We start from the raw sequence: 17553 nt of genomic DNA on the forward strand, positions 1-17553 counted from the left end.
CATTTGATAGTTTTCGTGAAAATTGCTTAACAGTATATGTTGTGTATTTGTGTTGATCATGTATGTCAAGTGTGTATGTGTGATTGTGCTGGCGCAAAGAAACGCCGCTAGAGGAGCGGCGAGCGTGGTGGCTGAGGCGGCCATTCGGGCTCGCGTTCTGATGCGAACAAGTTCTACTTTCATGTCCGTCTCGTTTACATTCCTGTGTTGATTCCCCGTGTGTCGTTTAATACAGTGGCGATCCTTAAATCGCACCAAGACACAACATGGCGCAGTTGGCATAACCTTTTCCTCAGTTTCGACTTTGTGATTTTTCGTTTGCTGTCGTCCCATCGTTGGCCCTCACGTGTTCAGTGTGTCGGTGGGCGCCGCCATTTTAGTTTTGTGCTCCGTTCCCCCGAGGCATACGTGTGGTTGGGCGCGTCTCAGTGGTTCCTCTGGCAATCGAATAGAAGTCGTGCAGACATTTTTTTGTGTGAGATATTTTCGGCATCTCAGATTATATATACCGTCGTTTTTCAGTGACACGCGGTTCATGTGCATTCCCTTTTTGACTTTTTAACTTGATGAACACTCCATATTTTCTTCGCTCGTCCAAACATCGGCTTTCACCTACTTCCCCCCGCATTTCGATCCCGGTCAGCATGACAACGGCGGCTGATGCGTTGGCTGCGGCCAATGCGGCGACGGCCGCCATTACGGCTAATGACGCTCGCATCGACGCCATAGAACAAGGCCAGACGACCATCGCAGCCCAGCTGACGACCTTGACGGCTCAACTTCAAGCTTTTCTCACAGCCGGTGGTGGCGCTGGTGGAGGTGTTGGCGGCGGCGCAGGTGGTGGCGCTGGTGGAGGTGTTGGCGGCGGCGCAGGTGGTGGCGCTACTGGTGGAGGCAGCGGTGGCGCTAGTGGTGGAGGCAGCGGTGGCGCTAGTGGTGGTGGTGCCGGCGGAGGCGGTGTTGTTGGTGGCGTTGCTGGGCATGCGGTTCCACATCCAAGGCGGCGGCTCGATCCATCTGGAATGGATAAACTTCACGGCGACATCACTATTTCGTTACTGCGTTCTTGGAGAAATCGGTGGAACGATTTTGCGGAGTTGAACCAGCTTCTCACCTATCCGGTCACGGAACAGATGGCCGCTTTTCGCATGGCCCTCGACTCCACGATGCAACAGGTGGTAGAAGTGGCACTGGGGATCACACCCGCAACCGTTACGACCCCCGACCAAGTTCTCGACCTCATCGCGGATTACATCCGTGCGAAACGCAATGTGGCACTCGACCGAGTGGCGTTTGAAGAACGTCGTCAAGGTCCATCAGAATCTTTCGATGATTTTTACATCGGCCTGCGCCGTCTAGCAGAAGCGGCAGATTTATGTGGTGCGTGTTCTGAAACGCGATTGGTGACTCGTATCATTGCCGGGACGCGCGATGCCGAGACGAAGAAGAAACTATTGGCCATCAGTCCTTTCCCCTGTTTGCAGGTAGCGGTCAACATCTGCCGCAGTGAAGAGTCGGCCCGTGCGAACGAGCGCACTCTTAGTGGGCAATCAGGTGTTGCAGCTATTCATCCCAAGAACGGCAAGGTTGACAATCGGTCATCGAATGAGTGCGGCGCGTGTGGCCGCTTGGCTCATGTGAATGGTGCGACATGTCCGGCGATGGGCAGAAATTGCCATGCGTGTGGAAAGCCAGATCATTTCTCTCCCAGATGCCCCAATCGTGACAAAGGGAAGTTCGGCGCAAACGGAGGAATGGGTGGCGGAGCTAAATCCAAAATGGCTCACATCACCATCGGAAATGTCCAGGATACTCATCGACGGCGCTGTTCTCCGACCATAGTGTTGGACGTGATTTGTGACGATGGCAGTGTCGGTGCTCAAATCAGTGACGTTATTCCCGATCCAGGCGCTGAGGTCAGTGTCGGCGGCCGTGATGTTATGGCATCTTTAGGCCTATCTGAAAAGGATCTGGCGGCTTCGTCTTTTGACTTAGTGATGGCCGACAGATCCTCTCCGTTGTTATCGATTGGACAGCGCGACATTCACGTCCGGTATGGAGATCGGAGCGCTCATATCACGATTGTGTTCTGCCCGGAGATTCGCGGCATGCTCTTATGCCGGTTGGATTGCGTTGAATTAAATATTCTGCATCGTCAATACCCGAAGCCGCTGTCTCGAGTGCGTTCGGTAACATTGTCATCGCCGGAGGAAAGTCCACCACGTGATTCAACTTCACCTTCATCGGGTGGGACATTTCTCAAGGATATTTACATCCCTATGGAGCCTACCGCGGAGCAGATTTCGACCATCGAGGCGGCTATCAGCGCCGAGTTTGAAGTGGTTTTTGACCAGGAAGAGGGGTTACGCCAAATGACAGGCCCGGACATGGTAATTCAGCTCCGCGACGATGCAGTCCCATTTTATGTTAATGGTGCGCGACCTATTGCTTTCGGGGATCGCGCTGACGTGAAACGTGTGCTCGATGACCTAGTGGCGAAAAAAGTGATCACTCCAGTCAGTGAGGCGTCGGAGTGGGCCGCTCCATTAGTCGTCATTCGGAATGCAAAAACTGGAAAAATTCGTATTTGTGTGGATCATACACGTCTAAACAAGTTCGTGTTACGCCCTACCCATCCAACGCGTACACCACGCGACGCGGTAGCGGAAGTGGATAGTGAAAGCCGATACTTCACCAGCTTCGATGCGGCCAACGGGTATTATCAGATACCCCTCCATCCCTCCTGCCAACATCTCACTACGTTTATAACCCCTTGGGGTCGCTTCAAATTCCTTCGCGCGTCCATGGGATTATGTTGTTCCGGGGACGAGTACAATCGGCGAGCGGATGTCGCGTTTGCAGCGTTGTCTAACACCGTGAGAGTGGTGGACGACTTGCTGCGATTTGATCGGACATTCCCAGCTCACGTCGCGGGAGTATGTGCAGTATTGCAGGCAGCGCGGACGGCAGGAATCACCTTCAGCAAGGAGAAATTTCGGTTTGCTCAACCCCGCATTTCTTGGGTCGGATATGACATCCGGCACGGCGGCATTACCATCGAGGAAGAGAAATTAAAAGCGCTGTCGCATTTCCCCAAGCCAACCAACGTATCTGAGCTGCGGTCTTTCATGGGATTGGTCGAGCAATTGGCCGGCTTTTCTACCGAAGTGGCGGCGGCAAAGAGTCCCCTCCGTCCCCTGCTCAGCACGCGCAACCCTTTCGTATGGACCGAGGATCATGATCGGTCTTTCGAGGCTGTAAAGCGGGCCCTTGTCTCTCCGCCAGTGTTGGTGCATTTCGACCCTATGCGTGAGACAACAATCCAGGTCGATGCATCGCGCAAACACGGCATGGGATATGCGCTTCTACAACGCCATGGCGATTCCTGGAAGCTGGTGGACGCTAACTCACGCTGGTGCTCGGATACGGAGTCGAGATATGCAGTGGTGGAACTTGAGTTGGCGGCGGTGGAATGGGCAATCCGGAAGTGCCGACTTTATTTATCCGGATTGCCCAATTTTACATTGGTGGTTGATCATCAAGCATTGGTGGCTATATTGGATCGATACACATTGGACGCTATCGACAATCCCAAGATCCAGCGCCTGAAGGAGCGTCTCTCCCCATACGCATTCACAACGGTATGGCGAAAGGGGAAGGATCACGCTATTCCTGATGCGTTATCGCGGGCGCCGGTGAATGATCCGGCGGCGGACGATGAATGCGTCGGAGCGGAGTTGGCGTATTCTGTGCGTCGCATCACTCTTCAAGGCATCAGCAGCATTTGCAGCCCACCTGACGAGTCGGATTTATCGTGCCATTTGACGGATAGTTTATGTGAAAATTTGCGAGCGACGGCGTCAGCGGACCCCCATTACGTCGATCTTGTGGCTGCCGTGGAATCCGGATTTGCTGTCGACCGTGCGCGCACCCCCGATCACATTCGGCAATTCTGGTCGATTCGAAACCATTTATCGGTGGATAACGGAATCGTCCTATACGGATCAAGAATCGTCGTACCTATGGCGGCACGCAAGGACATGTTGAACAGGCTGCATGCGGCTCACCAGGGCATTGTCAGGACAAAAAGGCGTGCCCAGCAGACTATCTACTGGCCTGGAATCACCAATGACGTGACCATGCTCATCGAGCGATGCGCTATATGCCAGGAGCGTTTGCCGAGCCATTGCCAGGAGCCGATGATGTCCGACCCGCCACCAACGTACGTTTTCCAAGACGTGTCGGCAGATCTATTTCAGCACGGGTCGCTGCATGTGCTGGTGTACGCCGACAGGCTATCCGGTTGGCCGGTGGTTCATCAGTGGCGACGCGATCCGACTGCACGTGAAGTGGTGCAAGCCGTCGTAAGTAATTTCGTGGAACTGGGCGTGCCGATGCGCTTCCGATCAGATGGTGGACCCCAATTCAGCGCCGGAATTTTCCAGGAGGCTCTGAAGCGGTGGGGGGTCGAATGGGGCAATTCGTCGCCACATTATCCCCAAAGCAACGGGCACGCGGAGGCGGCGGTGAAGGCGGTAAAGGAGTTGGTGGCAAAGCTCGCACCGTCAGGCGACTTATCATCGGAAGCCTTCCTCACCGGCCTCCTAGAGTTCCGTAATATGCCGCATGAAAGTGGTTTATCGCCGGCTCAAATAGTATTTGGTCATCAACTTCGTTCCATCCTACCAGCCCACCGGTCATCGTACGCGAGTCAATGGAAAGAAGCGATAGCAGCACGGGAGATCCAGGCGGCAGCCGATGCCGCGGTCCGATTTCGTTACGACGCCCGGACGCGCCCTCTCCATCCGCTATCCATCGGTGCGTCGGTGAGAGTGCAAGACCCGGATACAAAGTTATGGGACCGTGCTGGCGTAATAGTGGCGATCGGGCGATACCGCTCGTATCGCATAAAATTTGCGAGCGGCAGCGTTTTATGGAGAAACAGGCGATTTCTCCGCTTGTTGGTTCCAGCGACATCGGCGGAGGAGGCGGAATCATCTTCCCCGGGCGGTGATGGAGGAGAAATGGCGGCAGGCGATCCCGATTCTACGTCTACTGGGCAGCGACCATTACCGGCCCCATCGGCAGCGTCGCCTCGCAGAAGCACCCGCACACGCAAGCCGCGAGTTATTATTTCTGTTTAATTTGGCATGTGAAGAATGTATTCTTCCCCGCTATTATATCCATGTTATGTTCCCACTATCCTCCAATCCCGTCGGCGTAAGCGACATTACCCATGTATCTTTGTCGCCTTCATTTATTTTTTTGATTACCTTGGACCCATTTTGCGTCCGGCGCCGCCATTCGATGACGATCGACCATCACCGGAGAGCGGCGGCTCGGGAAGGGTTGTTGTGTATTTGTGTTGATCATGTATGTCAAGTGTGTATGTGTGATTGTGCTGGCGCAAAGAAACGCCGCTAGAGGAGCGGCGAGCGTGGTGGCTGAGGCGGCCATTCGGGCTCGCGTTCTGATGCGAACAAGTTCTACTTTCATGTCCGTCTCGTTTACATTCCTGTGTTGATTCCCCGTGTGTCGTTTAATACAGTGGCGATCCTTAAATCGCACCAAGACACAACAGTATACGTTACGGGTGAATACTATCTATATGCGCATTAGATATGCAATGCATCACCTTCGTAGGAAGTACTCTATTAATGTCAAAAGCTTGGGTGCTTATATTCTATTATACGACATTTAAACTTGTTTTTTGTTCCTGCATGCTCAAGCAGATGCACGACATTAAAGTATGATTCAATATACTGCAAACTGCATGCTTCAGCCAGAGGTGTAATTTGCCATTGTTCCATTTTCTACGATGACAGCATTGACCTGCAGCTAATTTGAATATATTGAACCTGCCTTATTTTTCAAAGGCTGTCATAATTAAATTAGCTTTTTCAGGAGTCGAACCCGAAACCTCAGAGTTACAAGCCAATATTTATCCACTGTGCCATCACCTATTGATATATAATAGGGAAGCCTATAATACTAATTAATTCTTAGGGCAAAGGAAGAAACTTAAAATTTCAAGATTGCTATTGATTGCAATCATTGTTGAATTAAAGAGCTTGCTAACAATATATTAAGTCAACAACTTATCGAGTGTTATCTAGCCCCATTGAATTTCGGTGATGGGACTTGGAAATTTTTTTCGTTTTTAACCGCCATTATGGATTTCCATCGCGCGGGTTTTAAAGAAAGAACTCGAGATTAGAGCGGTTTAGGGATGAGAGAGAAACGCGGTCGAAAAAAAGATTTGTGTGTCTCTTCCTTTCACTAAAAGAGTGAAAAACTCGAAAAAACCTAATTTGCCTACTTGTAAAGGAGGCACAACTCGTTTTTTCCTAAACAGTATATACATACGTGTACAAAAGTTGTACAAAGACGAATTTGTACACCAGCTACAAATATGTAGCCCGAAAAAGGACGAGAGTGTGGACTGCGAGTCAATTTTTTTTATATTTGGCCATAGTCCGATTCAAAAGTCACAAGATTCACGAGTCACACATAAGGTAATAAAGAAATCCAGGTAAGTTCACAATAAATGCCCAGTCCTTATTGGGGCCTTGATCACACTCCAAAACATGGAACCTGAGCAACTTTTTTAGAATTGTCAAAACTCGTTTATTTTTTTCCAAATAAAGTCCATGACTTCATGCCGATTGGTAAATCCTGACCGGAGTGAACCAGTTTGCTGGCCAAGGTTTTCGTTCACACAATAGAATGTCGGAGAATGTATTTATTTTTAGCTTGTTGCATACAGACATGGGTGATCGATTTGCTGATCGAGATCGATTTGATCGTTTGATCACTTTTTGCTGATCGTGAGCGAGCGATTGATCCACGACCCAGATCGAGATGGAGATCGAGATCGAAAGGGTGTGATCAATTTTGATCACTGATTGCAGCGCCATCTGTGAACCAAAAAGATAACTTCTTGAAATTTGTCGAAATTTGTCACTAAAGTGAAAAGATTTTTCGATAATTCTAGTCAGACTTCAGATCTTGTCTCAGTGCTTAGTCTGCTTGATTTGGAAAAGGCTTTGTAAGTCAATTTCATTTGAATAAATAATGGCTGAAGTAATTGAAGTCAATAACACTCGACTATGGCACTCGACTACTTCGATTTTTAGAACTTTATCATAAAAGATACTCTTCCTCTGAATGAAGTGGAGACTGGAGAGGGAAGGATCTGTCGAATTGATGGGAGGCCTCATTGGGAAATTAGTTGTAAAAAATCTCAACTTTGAAATCCTAGTTTTTTTTTAATTAAACGGGGAATGCTGCCGTTGTTGGATCGATAGTCCCGCAAAAACATCGAAAAAAAAGTTCACTGCAATTCACTGGGTTTTATTTAAAAATTCTAACTTTGAAGGACACTAATACAAAAGTAAACAGAAAATTTCTAAATGTTGTGATCGAAAAGTGATCGAATTGAACGATCGATTGATCACTTCTATTTCAGTGAGCGATGAGCGAGCGATTGATCAGATTTTGGGAATTATCAATGAACGAGCGATTGATCTCTTTTTGGTGATCAAACGACAAGTCTGGTTGCATCGTGAAACAAGTTGGCCATCGTTCGATGGACCAATATGTGTCCTGATCGATTCGTTTGGAAAATCACGAAAGGGTGATACAGTAAATTATCCATAATTTGCCACGAGTTATTAATCATTATTGTCACAAATTTTCAATTTTAACTAGATCATCATCAGAAGTGCTCAAATCAGGGAGAGTTAGCTTATCCAATGGGGGTATAGCTCAGTGGTAGAGCTTCCGACTGCAGATCGGGTTCTCCCCGATTCAAATCTGGGGGCCCCCTATCTAATACCACAAAAATGTTATCGTAAAACTCGTATTAAGATTATAATTCTCGCTTGTAATAGGAATTATATAATAAGGAGCGCAAAGGGTGGTAATTCTTCACTAAATATTTTTCACGCAATACGTGTTGCAATGCTCCGTCATAATATAAAAGTATACTGTATGTGGAGGATGAAAAGAAAATTTAATAACAGCCAAGGGTCATTTTATTTATATTCAAGTAAACGTTTAAGTAGATAATGAGCAAACACACCCGTCGTTTTCCCGGTCAGCAACGCTGGAAGTAAGATATAGGCTAGTACAATATAGACTTTAGTTCAACTGATATACCGCTTCACAACTGTCGTATATAATACATGCTAGATCAAACTCCAAAGTTGAGCGAGTAAAGGAGCTAATCAAACAGAAATTCTTTGCGATTCAGTGCGTGTATCCATTTTTAGTTTTTCGTCAACAAAATCTGAGGTCTCCCGCCTTATTTATAAGAGCGCAAGAAAGCGAGAACCCACATTGTACATGCGTGATTCTTGTTGTTGTTGAAAGAGTTACAGCAGTTATAGTTGTTTAGATTTAGGCTATCGTGATGGACAGCGACGCTTTTTCCTCCATCCTCTCTACGCTATTTGTCGCCTCGTTGGTTTTGTTTCTTCTCTATAGGTATATTTCATCTTTTAACCTATCCTGTATGGCCATAGCCCTTATTTTTTATAATAATTGTTACGTTTTTTTATTTAAATCTATGTAATGTGTGCAGATACATGACCTCAACGTTCACTTATTTCTCTGAACGTGGTATTCCCGGCCCCAAACCTATTCCGATTTTTGGAAATCTCTGGGGCATTTGGAGAGTGGTAAGAAATATCTCATTCTCAAATTAAACTGTAATCTTTATCATTAATGACTCTTAGAACAAAAAATTAAAATTCGAATGAATTTTAGAGTTTACCTGATCACGATCGAAATTTGGTGAAAAAATACGGCAAGATTTTTGGATATTTTGACGGCAGCAATCCCAGTCTGTGGGTCACCGATCCCGAGTTCATCAAGGCCATCTTCGTCAAAGACTTTGATCATTTCACCAATCGTCGGGTATAGTATTTAAAAAAAATTCATGGTCTCACATTTGCCAAATGTCTTACATCACATTTGATTTACCTTTCAGAATATTACGTTCGAAAGTAAAGTGGTTCGTCGGATGGTTAGCAGCGCTCGCGGTCAGGAGTGGAAGGACATCCGTTCATCCATCACACCGGCATTCACCACGGGAAAAATTAAGCGGGTTAGTCCATTTGAATCTCAAACATTTTCGCGCATTTTCGTATATTATCACTGATTTTTGAACATTATAGATGTCCGTCTTGATAAAAAACTGTGCCGATCGAATGGCCATCAAGTTCGATAACATCGCAACAAGTCAAGGAAAACTGGACGCTAAAATGTATGCTGTTATTATAATAATATAGTTTAGCATAAACATGAATTAGAGATGTTTTTTGCTAATTGAATTGACAGTCAATTTAGTGCGTTCACTATGGACGTGATCGCTCGATGCGCTTTTGGGATGACGATCGACAGTTTAGGTGAGAAGGACGATCCTTTTATGACGAAAGCCAAAGCCATCTTTAACCCTCCGGTCAACAAAACTCCACTAGCTGTTATTCCATGTGAGCTATTTTTTCCTTATCAAATTAAAATTGGATTTACCATAAGCAGAGTTGACTTTACTAATAACGTTTGTTTTGAATAATGCAGTTATTTATCCGAAGTTGATTCCATTATTGGGCGAGCGCGTCTTCCTCACAGAGGGATTCCAATTCTTCATTAGACTACTAGAGAACTTGATCAAAGAGCGTAAGGAGTCGGAACAGGTAATTAACATTTTTCATTCCAACATGTAGAAATAAAACGAGAAGTAAGAGTCAATAAATCTATTTCATTTGTCTGCCGTTGAGTGTAGAAATATAAGGATTTTGTCGAAGCAGCCACGGAAACTATCACCGACTACACGAAAGAGGTTGACGGCAAGTCTGTACCAAAGTGGAGTAGCGAAGAAATCAACGAGATTGTTATCGCTCAGGTAGTACATTATTTTTTTTTCCACGAATAATGTTACCAACGAACGCATAGCGACCACTGATCTCTATGTCTAGTTGAGATAGGAGTTAAGTTGCACAAACTCAAAGTGCCGGTTAATTAGAGGCGTTATTAGTTAAAATAACAGGGAATTCAGGGTTATTAATTAATAAGCTGTTCTTATGGTAACCTACCCAATGGAAATTGACGCTTAATTTTAAAATATTATAATTCATATTATAGTCGGTTCTCTTCTTGCTGGCCGGCTTCGACACGACAGCCACTACGTTGACCAACATAATTTTTCTTCTCGCTTTAAATCCGGAAATTCAAAACAGATTACACCAAGAAATCACGAATAAATTGAAAATTTCTGTAATTATGCCAAGCACTATTTGTTTCAAAGATAAACCTAAAATAATACAGGTTATTCTACTAAAGGGAGAAGTCAATCACGACATACTGATTGACTTTCCGTACATCGACCAGGTCATCAACGAAGTGCTCCGGGTCTACCCACCAGTTCCAAGGTAATAAAAGACAAATTATACAATTTTCAATTTTTCAATTTTACTTATTTCCAGTTTAATAAAACAGAGTGGAGAGGGAATGTAACAAAGACGTCACTTACAACGGTATCGAAATCAAGAAAGGAACCATGATTACCGTGCCGTCGTTTGCTCTCCATTACGACCCGGACAGTTATCCGGATCCCGAAACATTTAATCCCGATAGGTACTATATCAACAAAGAAACGTGTTATTTTTTTTTTTACCATTATTGTTACCATGTGTACTATCTCTGACACAGGTGGAGCGCCGATAACAAAGCTGAACGTGACCCGTACACTTTTCTTCCGTTTGGAATGGGGCCTCGTAACTGTGTCGGCATGCGATTTGCCATGGAAGAAATCAAAATAGCTTTGTGCACAATCGTCAGTCAGTTCCGCTTCTTCCGTGTCCGTGAAACACCGGTACATTAATTTCACCGAATGGCGCTAAATGGCAAAAGAAATTCAGTAGCCTATTGATGGCAAAAATGTCTTTCTATAAATTAGGAAAAGATGCAATTCGACAAAGGATTCATTCAAGTGACGCAGCCCGTCAACGCTATCGTTGGAATTGAGCGTCGCCCAACTTTAGCGGAACCCCAGCAAACCGCCGAAACTGAAAAAAAATAAATTCATATTTTTAATTTGATCTCGCCGTACGATTTTTGCATGGTCTCAAGTAAAGATGTTAATAGGGTTATAATAAAGTGACGACGAATCATTAGGGGTATTTTTCTCGGCAAAGTTCTTCTATGCATACAGAACTAGCCCTAATATGAAAAAGGTTTTTTTTAATTATTATATTATCATTACTGGACATTGGCTCTATACAGAAGGACAATTAACTCGCAATGAAAAAAACCAAAAACATAATGAAAAATTAAACTATCTTGCGTGAGACTCTCTTTAAAATACCTTGGAATACAAATCTCTGGAAAATCTTTGTCTAACCTTCATTCGTGTCACGAACCACTCCTTAAACCATTTCTTTACCACAACCTAAAATAGTTCTGTATATTTCTATGGAGAATTTTCATTTTGAATTTCTTTAATGTATTTGAAAACACGATGTCAAAATTAATTAGCGCTGATGAGCAATATTCAATTTTCCTTTTCAAAATTTCCAGTGGCAATGATCACCAAACTCTCATAAGGACACATAGATGTCTTGTGTTTTATATAAACTACGCACAGCACTGATAAGCTAATAGCGCGCTCTTTGAATGGGCTGCCAATGTCTAGCGGCATCCAAGGGCCCGCCCATTAATTATCGAAAAATAAAAACCAGCACATCAGCTATATTACGGAAGTGATAGTTCATGTTTAGTAAGGCTATACTCGATGTCTTTATGCAATTGGTTAAATAATTTCAACAATAACAGGATATGATTGATTATGTTGGGTTATTACAAGGTGATTCACACATGCAGCAATACAGTATTAGGCCTAGAAAATTCCGAAAATTCGACGGCAAATAATATTTCCGAATGTTAAACAGACACACACACCCGCACACACCCGATACAAAACGACGGATTTTTATGCCGAGCCCTTGTAATCAAACTGTCGTGTTTTCATCGTTATCATCTCTTGAATGAGATAAACTCAGTGCTCTCTCTGGAGCGGTTTTCCCACCCAGCCATTATATAGGGGATTGATACTTTCAAAGTGGGAAAATCCAATAAAATGGTGAAGAAATTCAACTGCACGCTATATACACATCCGGTTTTCCCCATGTAACCTTGGGACGGATGATGACGTTATATTAATATACAAATGCGTATATCGAGACAAATAGCGCGATTTGCTTGCTCTCCAATAGTGACCCTAATTGTGGAAATAAACAAATTATCAGCACTCGAACGGGATATCGCACTACCTAACCTTGAGTATAGCTATAATATAAAATGCGAGATAAAATGGTGACGAACGTAGGCTACAACATTCTCGGAGAAAAAATTTAAGTGAATATTGCTGAGAAACGCACGTAATACATTTCAGTTTTCGTTCATCATGAACTGTCGTTCAATTTTTTAAGACCTTCTTTTTTGTTGTTTGATGAAGAGCTGACTGAATTGATTATAAATATTTGTTCTTATTGCTAAATATCTCTGTGCCATGTTCAAACTCAGTTATTTGGTTTAGAATATGAAAGTATTATCAATTATCACCAACTTTACAAAAGGCAAAGTGAACATTGTACAGCTAGTAATGTTGACACAGTGTCACTCAGACGACCTCCAAATTATATATCAATTCAAACAACGGACTTCTTGCAAGAGAAATTAATCAAACAAATATATTACCTACGTACGGATTGCTCCCGTCACTATCAGTGGCAGCTCGTGTTTAGGATTTATAGGCCCCAAAAAACTTGGGAAAACCGAAAAAGTGTGAATGTAGCTTCATGTATAATATCTATACTATGTCAACATAAGTCAAATATCCTCCTGCGTCAGCAGAGTCAGTGTTTTATCGCTTAAACGATTCCCTATATAAACAGGCACAGGCTGTACCGAGCTTTTAATACATAGTTTGTCCAAACCGCTTAGTAAACCAGAAAAAAAAAATTTCTATATAATAAAAACCACTTGCGGAAAATTTTGAAGACAAAATGGCATCGCACCTGAGATCCTCCCTCCAGAGAGCTACCTTGTTTGCCAACAAACGGGCATGCATTGTGGCCAGCATCAACAGCCAACCAATGGCTCTGAGTCATCAGCTGGCTCCGGCGTACAATCAGCAGACATCAGCGACCGATCTGGCCGGCAAAATTGACAAAAATATCGTCACTTCACCTCACAGCGATTGCGAACTACACGGCTTGACTTTGGTGCAGAGATATTTCCAAAACGCAAGCAAATACAGCAACAAAATCGCTTTGGTATGTATATACAATTCATTCCCAATCTAATTCTGTTTCGAAATTGCTGGCGAGTATTTTATTATTTGACTTTGCATTTGATTCGCAGGAATGCGGAGTGACCGGACGCAAATACACATACGAGATGCTGGGCCACCTCATCCGAAAATGCGGGAGTGCTTTGACACGAGCCGGATACAAAAAAGGCGACGTGATGGCGATCATTTCGCCCAACGTTCCCGAATTCCCCGTCGCTCTCCTAGGAGCTGCCAGTGTCGGAATGCCCGTCGCCCTTGTAAATCCTACTTTTACTCCAGGTATTGTTTTGTCTTGATGCAAAAATGCCAATCACATTTATTTTACCTTCTAATTTCTTTTTTTAATTATTTCAGAGGAAATTGCTCGCCAGTTGACATCTGTTGGAGCCAGTGTTTTATTTGGTGTCGCCCCAATGGCCGAGATGCTCCAAAAAGTGGCTCAGATGTGCCCTTCAGTCCGCCAAGTGATCTTACTCGGTCCTCCGCAGGAAGGATTCGTCTGCTTTCAACAAATGCTTCAGGATTCCGGCGATCTGTTCAACGATAACGTAGATGTAAGTTTGACAATATTTATTGTGGAAGATCGATATCACTTTTCGGAACGTTGAATTTAACAAGCTAGTGACGAACATTTTTTCAGATCAACGTTCAAGAGGATACGTTCATACTTCCACATTCCAGTGGTACCACTGGTAAGTTCGACTGAGAAAACAACATTTTCACATTTTTTTCAACTTTTCCTTACTGATTGAACAGGACTGCCTAAAAGCGTGATGCTCACTCACGCCAATGTAGGTGTCAACGTTTCACAAAATATTCATCCAGGGACCTCCAAAAATCAAATGGCTACAGGTAATAAATCGCGTTTAATTTCAATCGATTGAATTATAAAATTAAAAAAAAATTAATGTCATTTTCAAGACGAACACCAAGAAATCCACATTTGCCTATTGCCATTCTTCCACTCTTACGGGGTTACTGGAATATTGAACATCGGCTTCGATTTAGGAGCAAAATTGGTGACTCTGCCCCGCTTGGATGTGCCGAGCTACCTGAAAGCTATTGAAGATCACAAAGTATGTATCCCGCTGCTGCCTAATATGCTTGCGTAATCGTTTCATTATTATCATTATTTTTTTTTATCCGCTTACATAGCCAACATTGTTGCATATCGTGCCGACTCTGGCCCAGCTGTTCATCAAACATCCGGCCCTCAAAATGGAAAATTTTGAACGGGTTCACACCCTTTTCAGCTCGGCAGCCCCGCTTGGAGCGCAAACAGCCAACAACCTTCTGGGGAAATTCAACAAGCCCGACCTACTCGTTCAAGAAGGTTACGGACTTACGGAGATGTCACCCGGGGCGATGCAGACTCCGTTAAACAACGACCATTTGGGTTCTTGCGGACGTCTCATTTCGAGGACAAAAGCCAAAATCGTCGACTTGGAGAGCGGCAAAACGCTCGGCCCTAATCAACAAGGTGAACTTTACATGACTGGTCCGCAAGTCATGAAAGGATATTGGAACAACCCGCAAGCCACCAAGGAAATGATTGGCGAAGACGGATGGCTCCGCTCTGGCGATGTCGCCTACTACGACAAAGGCGGCAACTTCTACATCGTCGATCGCCTCAAGGAACTCATCAAAGTCAAAGGATTCCAGGTCAATTTTTAATTTTTCTCTTGGAAAAGATTTAAAAAAAGAATTGAAATAACGGAAATATTCCTCTCTTATTAGGTTGCTCCAGCTGAGCTTGAAGATATCCTTTCCGGGCATCCGGCTGTAATGGAAGCCGCCGTGATTGGAATCCCCGATGAACACGCCGGAGAACTTCCTCGAGCCTACGTCGTCAGGAAACCAGGAATGGAGTCGGTCAGCGACGCTGAAATTCGGACATACGTCGACTCCAAGGTCTCGTCCCACAAACAAATTAAAGGCGGAATCGAGTTCTGCGATGCTCTGCCAAAAAACAACCTGGGCAAGGTTCTCCGACGTGAATTGAGGAGTCAATATGCTCAAGCCAAGTAAAAAAATGTTTTTTTTGTAATAATTCAAGTCAAGAGAAAAATATCTGATTAATTTGTCATGCGCGCGTAATATTTTGTTGCTCATTCTCCATCTATACATTGTTATTTCATTTATGTACTATAGATGTCACTATAATACCAATGTCTGTATTTTATTTTCAATAATTATTTCTAATCTGCTAGAGATTGAATGCTTGTGAATGTTTTGATTTAAAAAATGCTTACGATCATTTTACGACCGCGTATCCTTTTATTCGCTTCCCATACCTTGAGCCATGCTTTCTTATTTTATTTTTCTTCTTTTTCTTTTATTTGGGACTTGTATCTTATCCGGCTTGTATCATTGGATTTGAGTATTTCAGTGGACACCATGAATCAATATACAAGCAACAACCGTCAAACCAAACTGAGCATGTAAGCATATTCGATATTGCTGACCTCGAAGAGCCCAAACGTGAACAACGTGATCAAGTTTCACTCTGACATAAAAATGAAAGTAGAGTCAAGAGTATACCGGCATATTTGACATTGGTTGGCTTGTTAGTTAAATTTTTGTGCATGCGCTAAAGTTAGCGGGTTGTTATTGATAAGAAATGTTATGATTGACTTAACCGGTAGTATTTTCCTGGTTGGACTTTAACACAATTAGTTAACGGCACATTTTTTCTCATTTCTTGCGATCCCCAAAAATAACACGCATGACGTGTGAAATTCAATGTGAATTATCTTGTCAATTGTGGCGTCGAGTTTTACCATTTACGATGGTCATAACATTTTGGAAGCACTAAATCGAAAGAAAATCCTAGTCTGATTTAGGAGAAAAGGAAAACAGATTTTACAGTCATTTGGCCATGGTTTAAATACTCGGTATTAATTTTCTTTAATACTAATCAGTAAGATCGTGTGGCCTAATGGATAAGGCGTCGGACTTCTATCAGATTACAGACATCCGAAAATTGCGGGTTCGAATCCCGCCTCGATTAATTAAATTTTCAATAATCAATTCCACTAAGGAGTTGATATAACATTTATTTGCATTATATTTAAGTAATATGAGATTTTTCGTTGTTGGAACATGATAATATCTATAACAGTCCCATTTTGTAATACATCAAAATAAGAAAACTGTCGATCGACCTCGCCCTGACTCTCATCCTCTCAAGGACTTTCATTGCTTTATCTGACTAAAAATGATAAAATTGTGGATCGCATCCAACTTTTTGTGTCTGGTGTCTGAGACTCAAAGTTGATTCAGTGCTGATTGACTGATAATCATCAATCAAAAATTAAAATAGATCAAAAGCATATGATAACATGTGGTCGCATGTGGTCTAACTAGGCAGCCCAGCCGAGAGCCCAGCCCAGTACGAAACTGAAAGATTTTCAATTAGAGATTCAAGAACTTCAGAACCCGAACTAGCATAACTCTCATTTACACGGAACGAGGAAATGATTCCAGAAAGCAAAAAGGTGAATCTTTTTCTGTCATATATCCACTTATGGCCGTGGTAATAAATTACTGTACATAATGACGGGTTCTTCGAATGGAATGGAATTGAATGGAATCGCAACGCTTCGAATTCTTCGGTTGCATGTTCGGTATAGACGTGGAAAATTTAAAGTAATTAGCAGTTAAGCTGAGGCTAGCCCAGCACTGACATAATAATAACATTACAAGACCGTAATTGTAAGTAATTTGACGATATGGATTGCTAGTAGGATCGAGTTCTATCCCTAAAACGCGCATCCACATAAACAGCAGAGGTTTCAAACACCAAGAAATGTTATGGGGAGGGACGACTGGAACGACAGTAGGGACCACTTTTGTTACGACCATCCTGGGCTTCCTCTATAATAACAAGCTATATAACGTTTATATTTTGCTTATAGCTGAGCAGCAGTTATATGCGAAGTCAATAGTCACGCTATACATTGCATGAGGTATGAAAACTGAAAAAGTGTGGCAATTGACAAACCGACATACCCCGGTTGGATCGGTTGGATCACAAAGTTTATTATTAATATCATGCTGCATGCATGTGTTGCGCTACTTGAGAAATTGGTTTCCACGGTAACTGCGTAGATATATTTGCATGGTAATTCACTGGGACTGACGGTCAAAGCACTTAAAACATATTGCTCGGATAAAACATATTGCCGCATATTGCGCAC

At 43.6% G+C, this 17553-nt stretch overlaps 2 protein-coding genes, 1 long non-coding RNA gene and 1 other non-coding gene across 4 annotated transcripts; 3 read left to right on the forward strand and 1 right to left on the reverse strand.

Moving 5' to 3' along the window:
• Positions 1–7828: 7828 nt before the first annotated feature.
• On the reverse strand, positions 7829–9128 carry LOC124193773. Its single transcript, XR_006874478.1, has 3 exons — positions 8986–9128; positions 8187–8894; positions 7829–8125 (listed from the first exon to the last, which is right to left on the reverse strand). It is a non-coding gene; the product is annotated as an uncharacterized LOC124193773 (long non-coding RNA).
• LOC124193772 (cytochrome P450 3A16-like) lies at positions 8347–11392 on the forward strand. Its single transcript, XM_046587733.1, has 13 exons — positions 8347–8487; positions 8585–8681; positions 8770–8919; positions 8993–9109; positions 9180–9268; positions 9343–9494; positions 9583–9698; positions 9788–9907; positions 10147–10278; positions 10345–10433; positions 10501–10638; positions 10714–10876; positions 10961–11392. The coding sequence occupies exons 1-13, from the start codon at positions 8414–8416 to the stop codon at positions 11081–11083; spliced, it is 1560 nt and encodes a 519-aa protein (XP_046443689.1). The 5' UTR covers positions 8347–8413; the 3' UTR covers positions 11084–11392.
• Positions 11393–12970: 1578 nt separating this feature from the next.
• Positions 12971–15787, forward strand: LOC124193653 (4-coumarate--CoA ligase 3-like). Its single transcript, XM_046587576.1, has 8 exons — positions 12971–13337; positions 13426–13633; positions 13709–13908; positions 13995–14046; positions 14111–14206; positions 14276–14430; positions 14510–15016; positions 15092–15787. The coding sequence occupies exons 1-8, from the start codon at positions 13068–13070 to the stop codon at positions 15380–15382; spliced, it is 1779 nt and encodes a 592-aa protein (XP_046443532.1). The 5' UTR covers positions 12971–13067; the 3' UTR covers positions 15383–15787.
• A 491-nt stretch (positions 15788–16278) lies between these two features.
• Trnar-ucu lies at positions 16279–16364 on the forward strand. The gene is given in 2 exon segments: positions 16279–16315; positions 16329–16364. It is a non-coding gene; the product is annotated as a tRNA-Arg (tRNA).
• The last annotated feature ends 1189 nt before the right edge of the window (positions 16365–17553 follow it).

This window comes from Daphnia pulex, chromosome 5, assembly GCF_021134715.1.
Source record: "Daphnia pulex isolate KAP4 chromosome 5, ASM2113471v1".
NCBI lineage: Eukaryota > Metazoa > Arthropoda > Branchiopoda > Diplostraca > Daphniidae > Daphnia > Daphnia pulex.

Coding starts and splice junctions, on each gene's coding strand:
- LOC124193772 (XM_046587733.1), top strand. CDS start 8,414: ATGGACAGCGACGCTTTTTCCTCCATCCTCTCTACGCTATTTGTCGCC. Junction 8,682..8,769: donor TCTGGGGCATTTGGAGAGTG/GTAAGAAATATC, acceptor AATGAATTTTAG/AGTTTACCTGATCACGATCG. Junction 9,269..9,342: donor GGAAAACTGGACGCTAAAAT/GTATGCTGTTAT, acceptor TTGAATTGACAG/TCAATTTAGTGCGTTCACTA.
- LOC124193653 (XM_046587576.1), top strand. CDS start 13,068: ATGGCATCGCACCTGAGATCCTCCCTCCAGAGAGCTACCTTGTTTGCC. Junction 13,338..13,425: donor ACAGCAACAAAATCGCTTTG/GTATGTATATAC, acceptor TTTGATTCGCAG/GAATGCGGAGTGACCGGACG. Junction 14,207..14,275: donor CAAAAATCAAATGGCTACAG/GTAATAAATCGC, acceptor GTCATTTTCAAG/ACGAACACCAAGAAATCCAC.